Source organism: Solanum dulcamara, chromosome 1 (genome assembly GCF_947179165.1).
Source record: "Solanum dulcamara chromosome 1, daSolDulc1.2, whole genome shotgun sequence".
NCBI lineage: Eukaryota > Viridiplantae > Streptophyta > Magnoliopsida > Solanales > Solanaceae > Solanum > Solanum dulcamara.
In genome coordinates this window covers 51,874,323-51,894,375 of record NC_077237.1, presented here as the reverse complement: position 1 = coordinate 51,894,375, position 20,053 = coordinate 51,874,323, and the positions used below count along the sequence as shown (strand labels likewise).

General features: G+C 36.9%; 1 protein-coding gene across 2 annotated transcripts; it reads right to left on the bottom strand.

The window, feature by feature from the left end:
• Positions 1-7,185: 7,185 nt before the first annotated feature.
• On the bottom strand, positions 7,186-19,596 carry LOC129884768 (uncharacterized). 2 transcript variants are annotated; one of them, XM_055959083.1, is made up of 4 exons: positions 19,281-19,596; positions 18,213-18,335; positions 13,132-13,176; positions 7,186-7,562 (listed from the first exon to the last, which is right to left on the bottom strand). In XM_055959083.1, exons 1-4 carry the CDS (start codon positions 19,498-19,500, stop codon positions 7,405-7,407), a joined length of 546 nt encoding a protein of 181 aa, XP_055815058.1. In that variant the 5' UTR covers positions 19,501-19,596; the 3' UTR covers positions 7,186-7,404. The 2 variants fall into 2 exon arrangements, with proteins under 2 accessions (XP_055815058.1, XP_055815121.1); XM_055959146.1 differs by lacking the exon at positions 13,132-13,176 and having other exon boundaries at positions 19,281-19,592.
• Positions 19,597-20,053: the final 457 nt, after the last annotated feature.

Genomic DNA, 20,053 nt, shown 5'->3' with positions numbered 1-20,053 from the left:
TTGAGTATAGCCGATAGATACGCATAAGGGGGTTCAGGTCGGACCCCAGTCACGGCCCACGGGGTTGGGTCATAACAGTGGTCCTTTCATGCTTCAGGGTCCTGGGAGAAAAGATAACGGACAGCTTCACGGTCCGTGGTGAGCACCACGAGCTATAGAGATCTCTGTTGTCCTTCCCTTTACTCTTTCACTGATGCCAGGTATCCTTCACAGACCATCTTCATGAGCCAGATCAATACGGACCATGAAGGGTCCCGTGGTCAACCTCTAGTGCAAGTCTCTAGGTAATTCAGAGTTAGTTTAGGCTAAGGACTTCGGGGGTGTTACAGCTTAGCCAGTTATTATAGATGATTTGTGGAAGGTTTCTCTTCCATTGAATCACCTTTGACTACGTTGACTCAAAACAAGGTGAAATTCCAATGATTCGAGGCATGTGAGAAGAGCTTCTAAGAATTTAAAGATTGGCTTACTTCTGCTGTGATGTTGACCTTGTCGAAAGGTTCTGATGGGTTTGTTGTTTATTGTGATGCTTCAAGAGTCGGTCTTGGTTGTACTTTGATGCAAAATGGTAAAGTGATAGCTTATGCTTCTAGGAAACTCAAGGTGCATGAGAAGAACTACCTGACCCATGACTTGGATTTAGTGGCAGTTGTTTTTTCTTTAAAGATTTGGAGACACTACCTTTATGGTATCCATGTTGATATATTCACCGATCATAAAAGTTTGCAATATGTGTTCACTCAAAAGAATTTAAATCTTCATCGAAGAAGATGACTTGAGTTGTTGAAGTACTATGACATGACTGTACTATACTATTTGGGAAAAGAGAATGTGGTTGCCGATGCCCTTAGTAGGTTGGCCATGAATAGTATTGCCCATGTTGAGAATTCTAAGAAAGAGTTAGTCTGTGAAGTTCATAGATTAGCCGGATTGGGTGTTCGATTGATTAATTTTGAGGATGGTGGTGTTATTGTTTAAAATGATTTTAATCATCTCTTGTGGCACATGTTAAGGCAAAGAAAGATAATGATCCTACCTTAGTTGAGTTGAATAAAGAGATTGTCAAAAAAGCCATTGAGGCTTTATTCCAAAGGAGAAATGGTGTATTAAGATATCAAGGTCGATTGTGTGTTTTCGATGTTGATGGCTTGAGGAAAATAATATTGTCCAAAGCTCATAGTTCTCGGTATTCTATTCATCCGGGTTACACAGAGATGTATCATGATTTGAGAGAAGTGTATTAATGGAATGGCATAAAGAGGGATATTGCAGAGTTTGTGGCAAAATGTCCTAATTGTCAACAAGTGCAGGTTGAGCATTAAAAACCGGAAGGCTTGTCTCAAGATATTGAGATTTCTATTTGGAAGTGGAAAGCCTTAAATATGGACTTTATTACAGGTTTGCGTCATACTTGTAGGCAACATGATATGATTTGGGTGGTTGTTGACCGAATGATCAAATCATCTTATTTTCTTCCTGTCAATGAATCTTATTTGGACGAAGACTATGCTAGATTATATATCCGGGAGTTGGTTAAGTTTCATGGTGTCCCATTGTCTATCATTTCAGACCGAGGTACTCAGTTCATATCTCAATTTTGGAGGTCTTTCCATAAGGGTCTCGGTACTCAAATTAAGCTTAATACACAGATGAATGGTCAAGATGACATACCATTCAAACCTTGGAGGACATATCGAGGGTTGTGTCATCGATTTCAAAGGGAATTGGAGTGGTCATTTTTCATTGATAGAGTTCGCCAATAATAATAGTTACCATTCAACATTTAGATAGCTCCATTTAAGGCCTTATATGGTAGAAGGTGTAGACCTCCTATTGGTTGGTTCGAAGTTGGTGAAGTTACCTTGATAGGACCTGAGTTGGTATATAAGGCTATGGAGAATGTTAGATTGACCAGAGAAAGATTTAAGACTGTCTAGAGTCGACAAAAGTCCTATTCGGATGTAAGAAGAAAAGAATTTGAATTTAAGGTTGATGATTGGGTCTACTTAAAAAAAATTCCATGAAGGGGGTGATGCATTTTGGAATGAAAGGGAAGCTTAGTCCCCACTATATATTTCCATATCAAATTTTGAGACGGATTGGCAAGGTGGCTTATGAGTTGGATCTGCCTTCTGAGTTGGCATCGGTGCATCCATTTTTTCATGTGTCTTTGTTGAGGAAACTTATTGGTGATGCTATATCTATTGTGCCTTTGGACAACATTGGTGTAAAACAGAGTCTTTCATATAAAGAGATTTTGGTTGAGATCCTAGACCGACAAGTTAGAAAGTTGAGGAACAACGAAATAGCTTCAGTTAAAGTGTTGTGGAGGAACCAAAAGGTAGAGGGTGATACATAGGAAGCCAAAGCTGATATGATGTCACAATATCCCCATCTCTTTCCTTTCGTTCCTAGTTGAGGATTTGAGTTCCTTTATGATCCACTCCATCAAAACCATGTGTTTCAATCATTCTTATATTTTCATATGCATTCATGTTCATGAAATGAGTTTCTAAAGACATTTTTAGCTTGGGATTGAATATTCCATGTTTTATGCATTTTTAGTATATTTTGCATTCATGTTGAGCTACTATGTCTGTTTTTTCCTCATTTATGCTAGTTTGAGTCCTATTCGAGAATGAATTCTATCAAGGGGGGTGATATTGTAAGACCCCAGAAGTTGAAAATACGAAAAACGTAGTTCAAAAAGGAAAATCATGGAAATTGCTGATTTTAGGCACCAAGTAGACTTCACGGGCCGTAAAGGGGACCACGGGCCGTGAAGAGGTAGTGTGCTCCAGCCTGATGCAAATTGGAAATTTGGGTGAGGACTACGACCAGTGATGGGCACCATGAGCATTGGTGGCCTCCGTAGAAGTCACCTCTCCAACCCAAGCCCCTTACCACTACCACTACCACAGGCCATAGTGGGCTTCACGGACCATGGTGGACCTTCTGTGCAGGTGCCGTTTTAGTTAAGTTAAGGGGTGTTTTGGTCTTTTTCCCTATAAATTTATTAATGAATGTGAACAGTTTTGGGGGGTTTATTCTATCTTATTAACTACCCTAAGCCCTCCCAACTCTTTCATTCTCACCCTGACACCCAAATCTCAAAATCTTTTCTCTAAGTTCTCTCTCAAGGGTCTTCTTCTTCCTCAAGCAAATTCCAAGGGAAATCAAGTCAAGTCTTTAAGTCGAGAGAAAATTATGGCTTCTAAAGTCTAAGGTGTGTGGGAATTCATCCATGGGTCCTTTCACCCATGGAGTTCCAAGGTTCTTTCTAAATTCTCATTATGAATTCTTCTTCTAAAAGCCCTAGTTCCCTGAATTTGCATTGGGTTTTTTCAATTATGATTTATCTTATGGTTATTGATCAAAATTATGCATAAATTATATTGCATTGCATGTTTTCAAGTTAAATTCCAATGACCCATGCAATATGATATTTTCAAGTATGTTTTCAATGAATTATGATTATGAATTTCAAAGGATTTCAATGAATTTTTATGAATGATAAATAAGATTTATGACTGACTAGTGAAAGTCTATGAATAATGTTTGAAGCAAGTAATTATAGTGTGAAAGGTAATTCTCACGCAATCATGTTAAAGAGGTAAAAGGAAATTCTTACCAACTCATGGATTCGTATGAATCAATCATGCTAATGAGCTATTTTTATGATTATTTTATGATGAGGATTGATATCTTTTATTTTCTTTCCTAATGATGTTAACAACTATGATTTATGACTTCCACTGGGATAATGACTGAGCATTGAGAGAACTTTAAGGTGGGATTCGGTCCGGTAGCCAAATTAGCTACCCTACGGAATCCTAGTAGCAACCTTAGTCCTTAACTACGTTGCCTGCGTAGGTTTAAAGTGCCAATATGGAGTGGGTAGTGGAGTCACAAATAGCTCAATGTTAAAGAAAGGTCCTATCACAGAGTCTACCTAGGTAAGTAGCCTCCCCCTTCTTGGTATAAGAGTACATCAGATTCTATGTTATAGCTTGCATGGTCTTATTTGTCGGTTAAAGGTCCTATCCCACACCAAGGTATATGAAAAGGTATAAAGTTCTCATGATGGTGTTTTGATGAATTGTCCATATGATTATGATGTTTAAATGTTTTCAAGGTTTTACTCATGTTTTAAGATATTGATCATGCATCTCATGTTCATATTGATTATGTCCTATTTTCATTGTTCATGCATACTTCTCACATACTCAGTGCATTTCATATACTAATGCATACTTTTTACGTACATTGTATCATAATGTAGGGTCGAACGATCATTGCGCACCTCCTACTCATGGCTAGAATTGATCTATACTTTCTTATAGTTGGTGAGTCATTATGCTTCGAGGGCAAGACTTTCATCTTTTCATCATTCTTATGACTTTTATATGTTGTCATGCTTGAGTTAGGAGCTTGTCTTATGCCCCCATCTAGTTTAATAGAGGCATGTTGGATGTCATAGAGTCTATGTTGTCTTTTCATTGCAAGTTTGAGAATTGTTCTATTTTATTGAGACTTTTCATGTTGAGACTTTATTTTTGCATCTATGTCTTTGTTTTATTGCTTTACTTACCTTATGTATGCTCATGAATGATATGCTAGGAGGCTTGGTTGGGGTCTCTCAGGATTCTAATCGATGTGTCACGCCTAGGGCCTAGCTTGAATCGTGACATGGGGAGTTGAAATTGGCACAAGAAGAATCTTGAACTAGTGAAGTTTGTAGTGGCTCCACGTTGCGGAGAAGGCTAGAGTGCAAAACATGCAGGAACGTAGCAGCTTCGCGTCGCGGACGTACAGTATAATTTTGGGTCACGTTTTTCCAGCACTATAAATAAAAACAACTTTTATTAATTTCAGTATGCTTTTTCTAATTTTGTGGAAATAAATACTTGGACGACTTTCCTTCATTAGTATTAGGGTTTATTCCTATTCTTGTCATCTTTTGAATTCCCTTATGTTTATGAAGCATTCAAATGTTGTGAATCGAATTATGAGTTGCTAAACCCCTTTTGTTCTAGGGCTGTGACTACAAGTGATGGTGTAACATCAGTTATTTAAATGAAGATTGGTTATTGCTTAAAGTTATTCTTGTGTTCTTGTTTTTACTATTTTAATGCCTGATCATCATTATTTATTTATTGTCTACTCGTTGAACTCAAGAGAGAAATAGAGCGATAGAACGTAGAATGCAAGGAGTGTGTTCTTTCTAGGTCATAACTTAGATTGATTCGTATCTATGACAGAGCTATACTTAGTATACCACGCTTGGTTAGGAAACAAGATGATAGCTTAATGTTTTATGATTGGTTCAATCTATTCCCACTCAACGATGTAGTTAGATTGTCAATTGTCGTAGGCGATTAAATGTTAAGAGATCATGATCGTAATATTAACCTTGTAAATCAACAGTTTGATAACCTACCAGAGTCTAAAGTGAACGATATTATACTTGAACTCATGCTTAAGTTGCAACCCAGGAATATCTCAAGTTATTGATAAGCCTCCACTTGAAATGGAATCATTTGCTAATTAGTTTAGTTAATTTAATCATTGAAGTTGTTAGTAGAAGACACCAATCCAACTTCCTTTATACCTGTGCAGTTAATTATAGTTACAACGAAAATTACTTATTTGCTGAGATAAAGTCTTTTGGGTCCGATAATCCGGCTCATAAGAGCCACTATATTACTTGGTTGACCACGCACAATTGCGTGTGCAATTGAAAGCAACACTACCCATACACAAATGCTTTAAAGGCGGATTTGTCAAAAAATACTTAAATTCCTGCGGTATACATGATTGTGAATAAATTTTAAATGTAGATACATATATCAGTGTTTGATGTATATGAGATACATCAATCAACCACAAAAAATTGATGCATTATCTCATAGAATTGATAATGTATCTATTAGAAATTTTTCATTCATAATTTCATTATTTCATACGAGATACACATATTTGTAATTATATCTAGCAAATGAAAGGTTTACCTCATTGTTCAATTCACTATCTAACACAAATTTGCCCTTTTCAACATATGTCTCTCGTGTATCTTATGATCCTTTTTTGTTCTTTCCTTCAGTTCTTCAGTCAATTGTGTAAGTTTGATGGAGTCATTGCGGAACTTAAATATGATCTCAGGTGTAGAAATAAAAGAAGCAGCAGCAGCAGCAGAACAAGCCCTTGCATTATCTTGTTCTTGAGTAATACACAAATCAAGGGATGGGGCATCTTGATGAAATTGTGGGCTGGGTGGGATACATCTAGCAATCCTCCTACTGGAAGAATGCTCGTTAGTGATTGATTAACTTGGAAAAAACCTTGCTATAAACCCTAAATGAATTTGAAATTAATGGATTTAAGTTGTTAAGAAGTTAGATACACAAAATAAATAGAGTGAAAAACAATTACCAAACCTTGAAAATGGAAGATGCAGCAATTAAGGAACACGGATGAAGGTGGGAGAAATCTAAGATATTGGGCATGTTTGGGAAGAAGAAGCGCGAATGGGATCAGTGATAGATACAGAAGGAGGGATATTAGGCTAAGAATAAGGTAATGTATGTTAACTGCCAAATCTACTCAAAGTGTCGTGTAGTTGTATAATTTTTTTAAAGTGTCTTGCTGTGCGCGGACGTCATACTGATGTCAGCACCCACTTTACATGATATCGATATGGTATATATATACTATGATGGTATCACTCAGCATATGTATGAAACAATCCTTAATGATAACATACCAGTATATGATGATTTAATGAAAATGTAGCTGAAGGATTGAAGTAGACTTTAATGTTATCATGACAGTATATAGATATATTGTGGTAGTATTATTAAGGAAGAAAGCATCCTCAATAATATCATGTCAGTATATTGATACTGCGACGATATCTTGATCGCAAATCTCATATTTTGGAGTGTATGAATTGTAAAAGAATATTTGTCTGTAATTATTTGCTTTTATGAGGCAAGGACTTAATTTTCCCTATAAACTACTGATTTCACTATTGAAATTTGAAAAAGCTGAACTCACCACAGGCCCAGCGAAGATCAAACAATTCCAAGTTAGTCAGATCAGCCATAGGAATCCTGGGTATCCATTTTCATTTTAACAAGGCTTGTTCAAAAAAGAAAAGAAAAAAGAGATAGGAAGGCGACAACAAGAGTGCAAATGGCTTTAGCATTATTCGCCTTCCATCTTGAGAAATTCCATGGAGTCTTAACTAAGGACACTTCATCCACCAAGGCTACAACAATTCACTCAATTAGCTGCTGAGCTACATAATAAATTGAACTTCAATTGAAGCCATTGAAATACAACAATATTAATGACTTGCACAGACAATACAACTGAGAAATGTAAGGTTCCCTTCACTGCCTGCTATAAGGATTCATCAGCATATGGTAACTTGCAGGGAGCAGCCCGGTCCTTTGACTTATATTGGCCTAGCACTTCAGCAACAGTTCTACAACGGCATTGGTTTCCAGGTCGGATAACATCCCCATAAACAGCCATTTCAATAATATCGAGCTCCTTATCTGCATGGCCCAAGTTATATGGTAAGTAGTAATAGAGTAAAATGTCACTGCTGCTAAAAAATTGACAACCTTAATTTATGTGTCCAACTCTGTGTGAAGTTGAAAAGGATGGCTAATCACTATACATTTTAAGGGATCTCAAGGGTGGTTAACTTATGTTAGAATCCGTAGAAAATGTTATACCATATACCATTTTCCACACTAACCTTCCAAACAAGAATATCTCTATTTCCCTAATTGTGAAGAACCTTGAAGTGGGATCCCATGAGAACCTTGAAGTGGGATCCAATGTTCTATCCAGAAGAAGAAACTACTACAGCAATAGCTTGGATTTCTTTTCCATCATTACCTCCCAACTTCTTTGGGAAGGAGACTGTGTTCTCATTGGCAGCTGCAGTGGGCAAACTTTTACAGGTGGATATGGCAACTAGAAATCAAATAAGACCTAGTTGCGCCAGAGTGAAAGTAGAAGTGGACTTATTAGGAGAATTTCCCAAAAGGATAAAAATTGGAATGAAGAAGAGTAATGGGGAGGTGATGGAGAAGTGGGTAAGGATAAAATATGATTATGTACCAAAATACTGTAAAACATGCATGATTAAGGGACATGATGAACAACAGTGTTATGTGGAACACCCAGAACTTTATCTTAGGAAGGATAAAAAGCAACAGGAAGGGAAAAAGGAGGAAGGAATGATTAATAGAGAGAAGGAACATCAACAGGGGGGGAAGGAGAAGAATAAACATATTGAAATGGATGTCAATCAACAAATTGGAAAAAACAAGGAGGATTTCGAGGAGGCTAAAAATAAGAAGGGGGGATGGAAGAGACAACAAGAGAAGGTCTGGGCAAAAGTTGATGTTACAATAGGAAATAAATTTGGGGCATTGGAGAATGAAGATAAGGTTGTTGAGGTAGAGGAAAGTCCTGAAAAGGTTGAAGGCAAGGAGACTGAAAAAGGTAACAAAGAGTCTACTAAAGAATGGGTAGAGGAAACTTTTGAGGTAAAAGAAAAAAACTATACTCCAGGGGCTCAAGGAAGCAACAACAATAAAATGAAAAAGATATTGGGGATACTGAAGTGGGGGCACGTGTGATAGCTGCAGGTAACCAAAATAAAGGGATAGAGATTTCCAGCATTATGAGGAGCAGTTCAGATCAACAAAAAGAGGGCAACCAGAGAACCAAAGGCACAAAGAGTGCCAACACTTTGGGAGTGAGTAGAGATCAACAAAAAGAGGGAGACAACTATTCACAAGAAGGGAAAAGGCTTAACCTGAATGATGAGAGGGAGAATTTACTGGAGTTTAATGGTAAAGAAGCAATAGATTTCATTGCAGAATCTGAAGAGGATGCACAACACAAAATGGAAACAGAAGAAGATGACAACATGGACTACAACATATAACAAATAAGCAAGGCAGGGGATCTATCACCAAGGCATACAAATAGTTTAAAAACTAAAAGGGGAAGACCCATAGTCCCTTTGCAGGTCAGAACAAGTAGTAAGGAGAAGTCCTCAGATAGAGTACCATGATTGACAAAATGATCTGTGAATTCCCAAAGCTCTTTTGGGAGATTAATGGATCTAAATAGAAGACATCATTACTCATTTGTAGCTTTAATGGAACCCTTTCAGGATCCAATAGATCTAGAGCAATACAAAAGAATGTTAGGTTTCAGCAATGCCCTATCTAACACTTCTGGCAAAATTTGGACATCCTGGAGAGAAGATTGGGAGGGTACTGTAGTGCTGGACTCTATTAAACAGATAACTATGAAGTTCTATAAATCTGGTAAGGAATTTACCATATCTTCTATTTATGCAAGGTGTAATGCTTTGGATAGGTTGGAGTTATGGGAAGAGTTAGAATATGTGGCAGAGAGAGATCAGATACCTTGGATAATAGGGGGGATTTCAATGTCATCTCCAATGAAGAGGAAAAGTTAGGGGGATTGGAGTTTACTCAACATGAAGCTACTGATTTTGCTCAATGTATCAGTAATTGTGGTTTGATAGATGTGAAATTTACTGGAAGCAAATACACTTGGTGGAATGGAGGAATAGAGGAGCATTGCATTTAAAAGGGTTGGATAGGGTAATGGTCAATAATGAATTTCTGGAAGCTTTCCCATCCACAGAAGTAGAACATCTGATCAGACAGGGCTCAGACCATGCTCCGCTGCACATGGTTTGTAATACAGAAGAGGAGCCTGCCATAAAACCTTTCAGATTCTTAAACTTTTGGATAAAACATCCTCAGTTCAAAGAAATTGTACAGCAGAACTCGAAGGTGGAATTTGTCGAAAATCCTTTCTTGGAGGTTCATGCTAAGATGAAAAAGGTGAAGAGAGCCTTGTCCAGCTGGATCAAAGAAGCATTTGGCAATATATTTCAACAAATTGCAACACTAGAGGATAACATTATGGTAAAAGAATCTCAGTTTGAAATATTTCCTTCAATAGGGCAGAATTAAGCAGAATGGAAGCTGAACTGAAAAGATATCTCAAGATTGAGGAATTCTGGAAATAGAAGGCAGGGATGAGATGGTTTGCTGAAGGTGATAGAAATACAAAGTTTTTCTATTCATATGTGAAGGGGAGGAGCTAAAAACTGAGTATTTCTGAGATTACCAATGACATAGGTGAGGTATTAAACGATAAGAAGTCTATTGGGGAGGCAGCTGTACCTTTCTATTCAGATCAATTCAAGGAGGAAGGACGGAATTTGGATTTTTCTATGTTAAGGAATATTCCTAGAATGATTACTGAAGAAGAAAATGAAAATATGATCAAACTTCCTAGCCTTGAGGAGGTTAAGAGGGTGGTCTTCGAACTAAATGGGGATAGTGCAAGTAGACCAGATGGATTCTCTGGGTCTTTCTTTCAATCATGCTGGGACATTATAGGTGAAGATATCACTAGATTAGTGAAAGCTTTCTTTTGTGGGCATGAACTTCCTACTTTTATTACTCACACTAATCTAGTGTTAATACCCAAGAAAGAGGACGTCAGGAATTTTTTAGTTATGAGACCTATCAGCTTGAGTTCTTTTATTAACAAAGTGGTCTCAAGAATGGTTCATGATAGAATGGTGGAAGTTCTTCCAAAAATAATCTCTCAAACCCAATCAGGTTTTGTAAAAGGCAGAAGTATCACAGAATGTTCTATTAGCTCAGGCGATTATCAGGGATATTCATGAGAGGAATCAAAAGGTTAATGTAGTGGTGAAGCTGGATATGGCAAAGGCTTATGATAGGGTATCCTGGGTATTCCTAACAAAGGTTCTGAGGAAGTTTGGCTTCTCAGAAATCATCATAGATATGGTGTGGAGGCTAATTTCTCACAACTGGTACTCAGTGCTCATCAATAGTCAATCAAATGGTTTCTTCAGTCAACTAGGGGTCTCAAACAGGGAGACCCCCTTTCACCAACTCTGTTTATCATCTCAGCAAAAGTCTTAGCTAGGGGTTTGAACAGTTTGCATGAAAACAACAATTTTATAGGATATGGGCTTCCCAAATAGAGTCCAAAAATCAATCATCTGGCTTATGCAGATGATACTATCCTATTCAGCTCAGGTGATAGAACTTCAGTGATAAAGATGATGAAAGTGTTGAAGGACTATGAGATGAGTTCAAGTCAAAGGGTGAATAAGGCAAAGAGTTCTTTCTATCTTCATGACAACCCCCTTTTAATAGTAGCAATCAGATTGAGAAGACTAACTGGCATCAAACAAGGTAACTTTCCTTTTACCTATCTGGGATGTCCAGTGTTTTATCGGAGGAAGTTAAAGAATCATTTTGAAGGGATTATAAGGAAGGTAGCTAGGAGAATTCTTTTATGGCAGAATAGATTTTTATCCTATGGGGGGGAGGTTTATTCTGATTAATCATGTGCTACAGTCCATGCCAGTGTACTTATTATCAGCTATGAACTCCCCAAAGTCAGTGATTGACCAACTTCATCAAATTTTTGCTAAGTTCTTATGGGGAAGTTCAGGAGGTATCAAAGCAAAGCATTGGGATGCTTGGAATAAACTATGCTATCCAAAAGAGGAGGGAGGTTTGGGTTTTAGATCTCTACATGAAGTTAATAAGGCACTCTTTGTTAAGTTATGGTGGAGATTTAGGGTTTCAACCAATTCATTATGGAGCAGCTTCATGAGCAATAAATGCTGCAAGAAATTGCACCCTACTATTGTGAGAAGCTCTGGAGCATCACATGTGTGGAAGAAAATGCTGGAGATAAGAGATGAGATAGAACAGGGGATTTGGTGGCAAGTCAAAGCTGGTAATTCAAGCTTCTGGTTTGATAACTGGACAAAACAAGGGGCTTTGTATTTCACTGAAGGTCAAAACGCTGGGGAGGAGGAGATGGAACTGAAGGAGTTTATAAAGCATGATAATTGGAAAGTGGAGAATATAAGAGAGTTGATATCAGAAGATATGCTTCAGCACATAGTAGACAACATTAAGCCTATTACTAAGGAGATTAATGATAAGGCTTGGTGGATGAGGAGTCCTACTGGAGAGCTCACTGTTAAATCAGCATATCAACTTCTAAGAAAGAAGATGGAACCAAAGGAGTGGATGTATTGTATCTGGATAAAAGGATTACCTTTCAAAATATCCTTCTTTTTGTGGAGAGTGTGGAAGAAGAGAATTGCAACAGATGACAATCTAAAGAGAATGAAAATGCAGATTGTTTCTAAATGTCACTGTTGTGAGAGGGGGGAGATGGAAACCATGACACACTTATTTCTAACAACTCCCATAGCCTAAAAGCTATGGAAGCAGTTTGCTACTTGTGCAGGTTTTATCACTGATGGACTCCAACTACATCAACTTCTTAATAAATGGTGGACATATAAAGGAAATCCAAAGCTGCAACAGATCATGAAGGCAATTCCAACCATTGTCATGTGGGAACTATGGAAAAGAAGAAATGCAAGAAGTCATGACAAGGATGTCTCATTCAACAAAATGTATCATTAATGTGAACTGACAATACATCAATTGATTAGAGTCAAATATCCTTGGATCAGGAATATTCCTTATAACTGAGGAGGGATGCATGATCTGCTACAGGAATATAGGCCTAAACTGTACTATCAGAAAGTGCAATGGACTAAAATAGCAGAGGGATGGTTGAAATGTAACACAGATGGAGCAAGTAGAGGGAATCCAGGGGTCATTGCTTATGATTTTTGCCTCAGAAATAGTAATGGAGAGCTGACATATGCAGAGGCAAAACAAATAGGCATTACTACTACTATGGTATCTGAACTCATAGCAATTTGGAAAGCACTGAAATATTGCATAGGAAATGGCTATGATTATATCATGCTGGAAACAGACTCTCAGAGCATTAAAAATATGATTCTGAGGGAGTGGCGTATACCTTGGGAGCTGATTGAGAAAATAGAGGAGGTACAGGAAATAATGGGAGTAATCAATATCCACATTAAACATATATTCAGAGAAGCTAATCAGCTAGCAGATTTCATCACAAACACAGCAATAGGGAAAGAGGAAATTCAGCAATATTGCAGCTTCAATCAATTACCAAGCAGAGCTAAGGGCATTTTAAACATGGATAAACAGCAAATACCTACAATGAGGATTAAAACAAGGAAGATCAACAGTAGGAACAATCCACAGCATGCAGAATAGAAAATAAGCCATAGAGTCACATATTTACAATAATTACATCATGTTTCAGGGCCATCAAATAGTTGTGCTAAGACTATCTAGCCTAAGCTACAATAGCCAACAAAAAGTGTTTCGAAGACCAGCAAAAAGGGAGAGTCGAAGAACCAGATCTGATAGGAAGCGCCAAGGTCAGCTAAGAGATCAGGAGGAAGTTACTTAGGAGTAACTTGTTGTTCTCCACATTCACTTCACTCAGATCTACAAAGCTGGTACATAGGTTACAACTCTCTTACGAGCTATGGAGTAGCTCACAAATCCCCACCAGTTGGCACATCTACAAGACAGAAGAGGAGTTTAACAGAAATGAAGAAAATAGAGGAAAAAGAGCAGGAAGAAATCTTACCTTTGCAAACTGAACAAGAAGTAGTGGTGGAACCCCTGGTGAAGCATGTTTATCACCCAACAGCGAAGGAAATGGAAGTGAGAGTTGGGAGTCCAATGGAACAACATCAACGGCGGACTGAAGAAAGGAAAGAAGATGAAAGAGCTGCAGTGCACATTAGGAAACCCTACATAGTAGGGATTTGTTTTATTTTACCTGATCCAGCAAATGTGGGCTCGGTCGGACATTTTTTAATACTTTGGACATATTTTACTATGACTATTGCGTTCTTTTAAGCCCAATAGTTCGTGCTTTCTATCAACAAAAGGACCAATGGTCCAAGTTTAATATTAAAAAAGTGTAGAAGGTGGCTTTACTGGTCCCTTATACTTACCAGTCGATATACCTTGTACAAAAACAAAAGAAAAAAGTAAAAAAATTACCACCCGTTCCATTAACTACAGTTGCCAAAGTTGTTATGTTACAAGGCAAGTTCTATGATGACTTGTTGCATGTGCTATATATAATACATGCTAAGCTGAAAGAACAGGTAAGAGTTGCACAACTAAGAAGAGGGATCTAAGTATTTTTAGATATCTTGGGTCCATAATCCAGGGTAGTGAGGACATCGATGATGATATCGCACATCACATTGGGGCGGCATGGATGAAATGGAGGCTTGTGTAATAAGAAGGTACCACCTAAACTTAAATGTAAGTTCTACAGAATGTTGGTTAAATCATTTTTATTGTATTGGGTGGAGTACTAGATAGTCAAGAACCCACATGTTCATAAGATGCATGTTGTGGAGATGAGAATGTTGAGATGAATGTGTGGGCATACTAAGAGCGACAAGATTAGAAATGAGGTTATCCGGGAGAAGGTAGGAGTGGCCTTTGTGGCGGACAAGATGAGGGAAGTGAGACTGAGATGGTTTAGGCATGTGAAGAGGAGGTGTGTTGATGCCCCACTGAGGAGGTGCGAGAGGTAGGTTGTAGGGGGTACGCGGAGGGGCAGAGGTAGACCGAAAAAGTAATGAGAAGAGGCAGTGTTATCAAAGGCGAAAAGCGCAAAAAAGCTCTAAGGTCTGTTGGGGCTTTAAGCGCAAAGCGCATCAAGTGTAAAAAGTACATTGTATATATATGTATATGTGGTTTGTCTTCTAGAATATGTAAGTATAGATAAAATATTGGCCCCACTTGAACAAAGGAAAGCCTTTGGTCTAGTGGTAAAGTGGGTTCATTTTTGTAAGAAGGTCTTGAGTTCGAAACCAGACAACAACACATACATTATTTTATTCTTTTTCAACCTTTTTTCTTGTGCTTGGCCTCATTATTTTGATTAAATCATATATTTTAATTTTTATTTATTAAATTAAATATTAATTAATTTTTAATTAATAAAATTTAGTTTATTGCCTTTTTTTAATCTCCTTCATATAATGAACCCACTTGGTAAGATTTCTAGGTCCGCCACTGACTAGCTAGTCAAGAACCCACATGTTCGGAAAATGCATGTTTCGGTGATGAGAATGTTGAGATGAATGTGTGGACATACTAGGAGCGCAAGATTAAAAATGAGGTCATCCGGGAGAAGGTAAGAGTGGCCTCTGTGGCGGACAAGATGAGGAAAGTGAGACTGAGATGGTTTGGGCATGTGCAGAGGAGGTGTGTTGATGCTCCACTAAGGAGGTGCGAGAGGTTGGTTGAAGGGGGTACAAGGAGGGGTGGAGGTAGGCCGAAAAAGTAATGAGGAGAGGCAGTGTTATCAAAGGCGAAAAACACAATAAAGCTCTAAGGTCCGTTGGGCTTTAAGCGCAAATAAAGTGTGGGCTTTAATGAAAAAAAGGCGCAAAGGGAGAAAAAAATAAAAATATATATGTTTTAGTCCAAGACTAATAATTATAAACATGAATGACAAATATATGACCAAAGAAATTGAAAAAAAAATATGATAAAGTGAAATATCAATTGTTTAGTGTCACTTCTTCAAAAGAGAATCATTGGCAAGGAAAAGTTTGTCTTAGAACCTTGATGACGACACTAAAACACATAAAGCGAGGTGAAGCGCTCAACACATTTTGAGCCTCATTTCAAGGCTTAAGCGCACTTAAAGCGCGTGTTTGACTACACTGGAGAGAGGTAATTCGACAGGATATGGCGCAACTTCATATTACCGAGAATATGATTCTAGATAGGAAAAAGTGGAGGTCACATATTAGGTAGAAGGTTAGCAGGGGCAGAGTGTTGTCTTGCCATGCGAAAGTTGTTGTGTAGGACTAGTCGTACCCTTATAGTTCTTGCCGTGGATTGTTTATTGTGTTTCGATTATCACACTATTTTGTTGTTATTACTAATTCTTTCTCGTAGACATTACACTACTTTCCTTATTAACTTATATGTTTTTTTCATTGTTTTCTTCTTCTTGTACTTGGGTTTGATGCACTCAGCCAAGAGTCTTTCGAAAACAGCCCATCTATCTCCGGTTTGCGTACACTCTACCCTCCCTAGACCCCACAGAGTGGCATTTCACTAGGTATGTTGTTGTAAGCTTTGCTACTCAGCAAAACTTATATGACAGGACTCAGTAGTCAAAATCTGAGGAAGTTAGGCAGCATCTACCAATATAAAGAATTTTTTTACGTATTTAAACTATGTCTAGCTAACATGACAAAAGGAATTTTTCTAGGTGGAAGAATATAGTTTTCCTTTGCTTGATCTTTTAGAAGGGTAGAATCTTATCTTTGATAGGATCTAGATTGTCAAAGAATAATCGAGCAAAAAAAAATGCAGAAAGAACAACAACAAAGAAAATACAATCTACATAGTTTCAAAAGAATTGTCTAAATTCACATTCGCGGAAAAGAAACCAGTTCTATTACTACTTGTGTTCTGTTACACCTGTTTCCACATCATACCTTCTCACTACAGTAATGCAATAAGAACTAGGACTTCAATTCTAAACAAAACTTCAATTTGGATACAGAAACCAGCTTTAAATCAAAAACCTTCTCCAACCGCTACTGGCTGTAGGAGGCAGAAAAAGATATACAGTAAAGTTTATTCTTAGAGGGTGTTTGGATTAGCTTAACAGCTGGTCAAATCTGCTTTTAAGCTATTTTCAGCTTTTGGAAGTGTTTGGCAAACTTGAAAATGGCTTAAAATAAGTTTATAATGGCTTTAAAAAAACTAAAAGCTAAAAGCAGCACTCCCCCAACTTTTTATTTTTTGGCTTAAAAGCTATTCAAGTTTGACCAATACTATTAGTTTTCTACCCCAGTTTATTTTTAAATAATCCCAAATCTACCCTTATGAAATAAAACCATAAAGATCTTTTCTTTTCCACTCAATGTTTGTCTCGCTGTGAAGTGTTGCGGCTCTGTTCTTTCCCTCTCCAACGTTTCTTCTTGATTTTCTCTTCTTTTTCACGAAAATTTCATGGAGTTATCGACATTGAAGTGAGTGATCCTCTATTCTCTCTCGATCTCCACTTTTTTTCTATTTATTTATGCATTTTGGATTGTGTTATTTTCGGATTGTGTATCAACTTGATTTTGGAAAATACTACTATTTATGAATGTACTTAAAAAGACATCTTAAATCTTTCATGTGATCTATCCAAATTATATATTTAAAAAATTATAAATAAGTTGTGCATATAAAATTAACTTAAATAATAAGTTTATATTAAAATTGAATTAAAATATAAATTAAGTTTATATTAAAATATAAATTAATTTTATTTTTAAAGAAAATAGAAATAAAAATCGTAAAATAATCAATTTTTTATAATGTTAACAACTTTAAGGGTATTTCAGACATTTTGATTAAAAAAAGTGCTTAACAACACTTATGTACCAAACACATCAATAACGTTTTTTCTGCAACACTTTTATCCAAACACGTAACTGCTTATTTTTAAAATAAGTTTAAACACTTTTAAAAGTGCTTCTATAGTACTTTTTAAAAGCTACTTTTTTAAGCCAATCCAAAGGGCTCTTAATGCGACGAATGCATATTGTACTACTGTCTCTAATCTGATGAATGTTTTTATAGAAATGAGACCTTAGCAGGTACCAAAAGAGTACTATCTGAGAAAGAAATCCCCACAAAAACCATCACAATGACAACCATGAAATGCAACTCAGGTTCAAACCAAATACCAACCAATAGCAATTTTTCACATGATTTCTTATGGTAATGCAAACAATTTGCCTTCCATTTTAATTGATAGTGCATCTCTATACCTCCATTTACGAACTGTGTCAAATTATCTTTGTTAAACCAGAAAACATGGGAATACCTGAAAACTGCCATTAAAAATAAAATCATTACAACAACTACAATGACACTTTAATCCCAGACGGAAACAAGATAGTTTTAGCATACTGATCGGAAGTAGTCCTGTAATCCAGAAACAGATCAGGCAAAGACTTAAACTCTAAAATTACCAAAGAAATCACACACTTCTAATCTTAAGAGGCTACAGAACTAAAAAAAACTATCATATAGCTCACAGATCTCCACTGGAGTGGCTAGTCCAGAAGCCATAAAGATTGATCCCGTGACAAGTGACAGAAGCAGAATAAATAGGGAAAGATCAAAGGAGAATACCAGTGAACTTGATATCACAGGAGTAGTCTTTTAACTGACTAATATCAATCTCATCCTTGTTGGCTTTAAGCCTGTTCACCCTTGTCTGGAGGATCTGGCAATTCTCCGCTATGGACTCACCCCCTGCATAAGAAAACACATTTTAAATGGTGCATTAACCGTGTATTGACCACCAAATAAAAACTCAAGAGACCAATCTCCACCCCTTCCACCCAACCACCGGATGCAAAAAGAAATAGAAAAGGAAGACTTTTCATCTGTCAATATTCTATCCAAATGATTAAAATCACTAAACAACAAAAATCCAAAATCAGTTTTAGAAGTGAATCAGACCTTACCCCTACCTTTTTGGAGTAGAGAGGTTGTTTCCGATAGACCGTTGGCTCAAAAGAAAAGTTTCTGCCCGCCCCACCCTATTTACAAGAACAATGCAATACCAAGCTAAACCAAACCTGTCAAGTTACACGATTTTTTTCAACTGTACCCAACATCTGTAAATCTAGTTAATTTGGATGGGTTGGTAACAGCTAGCTGGATTTCAAAACGATACTTATCACAAAAGTGATTTTTCTAATTCTTGTTAATTTTTTCGAATCAGCAAATGTATTTGAAGCTATGAAAGCGAACAGTTGCAAATTGCAAGTGTAAAAAAGGTGTTATTTCTAAACTTTTTAGGTATGTTTTTTTTCATCACTAACTCAAATAACAATGAAATCACAAAACAGAAATCAGAGTGAGAGTCCCAGCAAAAGTTTCACTAGAGAAAGAATCTTACAAAAAATTATTGACTTAATTTACTCGGCCTTAACAAAAACCACAGAGTTTTTTCTCAACAAGAATTCTCCTCCTCTAGCTATCTCATCCCACATTTTCGGACCTTGCCCTGCCCTACCTCAATTGCCATCTCTACTGTATAACTCGGATTCGATTTCCAAAAATAGAGTTTGAGAGTAATAAACAAACAATCAATCCTCTGGAACAAACTAGTTGGTTTCGGCTAAAAATAAGGGAAGCAGAAATAGGGGAAAGAGTTATGTTAGGAAAGCAATAGGAGGGAAGTAGCTAGACCTTTGGAAAATGGAATGATGTGGTCATACTCAAAGCAAAGACAGCCTTGACAGTTGAAGAGGCGTTTGCAGAGAATGTTTCCAGCGGAATCTTTTCGCCAGCGTTCAGGATGTCGACCGGGTACCGTCTCAGCCTTGGCCCAGCACATCCTCTTTGCTTCACCGTCAAAAGTTCTTGCCCTCTCTCCTCGAGATCGACTAGGTGAGTTTGAAGAGCTCATCTCAAAAACCCACCTGCCAAGGGTTTAGGTCAAGGAGATTGATTAAGGTCCAAAGAAGATGCGTGTGTTTTTGTTTTCTCTCCATCCAACTTTGGATTTTTAGAACTTTTTATTATTGCAAGTTTGATGCAAATTAGTTATTGTAATTTTGTAGGAAATAATATGAACTACTAATTAAGGTTCAAGAATCAAGAATATTAATATACGAAGAACTACTCATATTTTCTTTAAAAATTCCTTCATTTTTATTTTGAATAAATTCATAATTTTTCATTTCATGAAACTCTAATTTAAGATTATTTTTTTTATTTTATATTTGCAGGAGTATTTATCTTATAGTATTATTATAGTACTAAACTCATGCTTTAGCACGTCTCAATAAAAAAAAAAGTTTTTGAATGTTGATTAGTTGGTCAAAGAGAGTGTCGACAAGAGCTAAAAAAATTATGTGTTAATTCATTATTATTATTTTCATCTATTTTCTTATATCGATATAGGTCCTAAATAAGATATGTGCATTATGTTCTTTCTATTTGATTTCTTAAATTTGAAT

What these genes read in the sequence shown, in the direction of transcription:
- LOC129884768 (XM_055959083.1), bottom strand. Translation starts at nt 19,500, where the DNA reads ATGAGCTCTTCAAACTCACCTAGTCGATCTCGAGGAGAGAGGGCAAGA. An exon ending in CATCATTCCATTTTCCAAAG is followed by an intron (nt 18,336 to 19,280) that starts GTCTAGCTACTT and finishes TTTCTTATGCAG; the next exon opens with GGGGTGAGTCCATAGCGGAG. An exon ending in CTGTGATATCAAGTTCACTG is followed by an intron (nt 13,177 to 18,212) that starts GTATTCTCCTTT and finishes TCCTCATTGTAG; the next exon opens with GTATTTGCTGTTTATCCATG.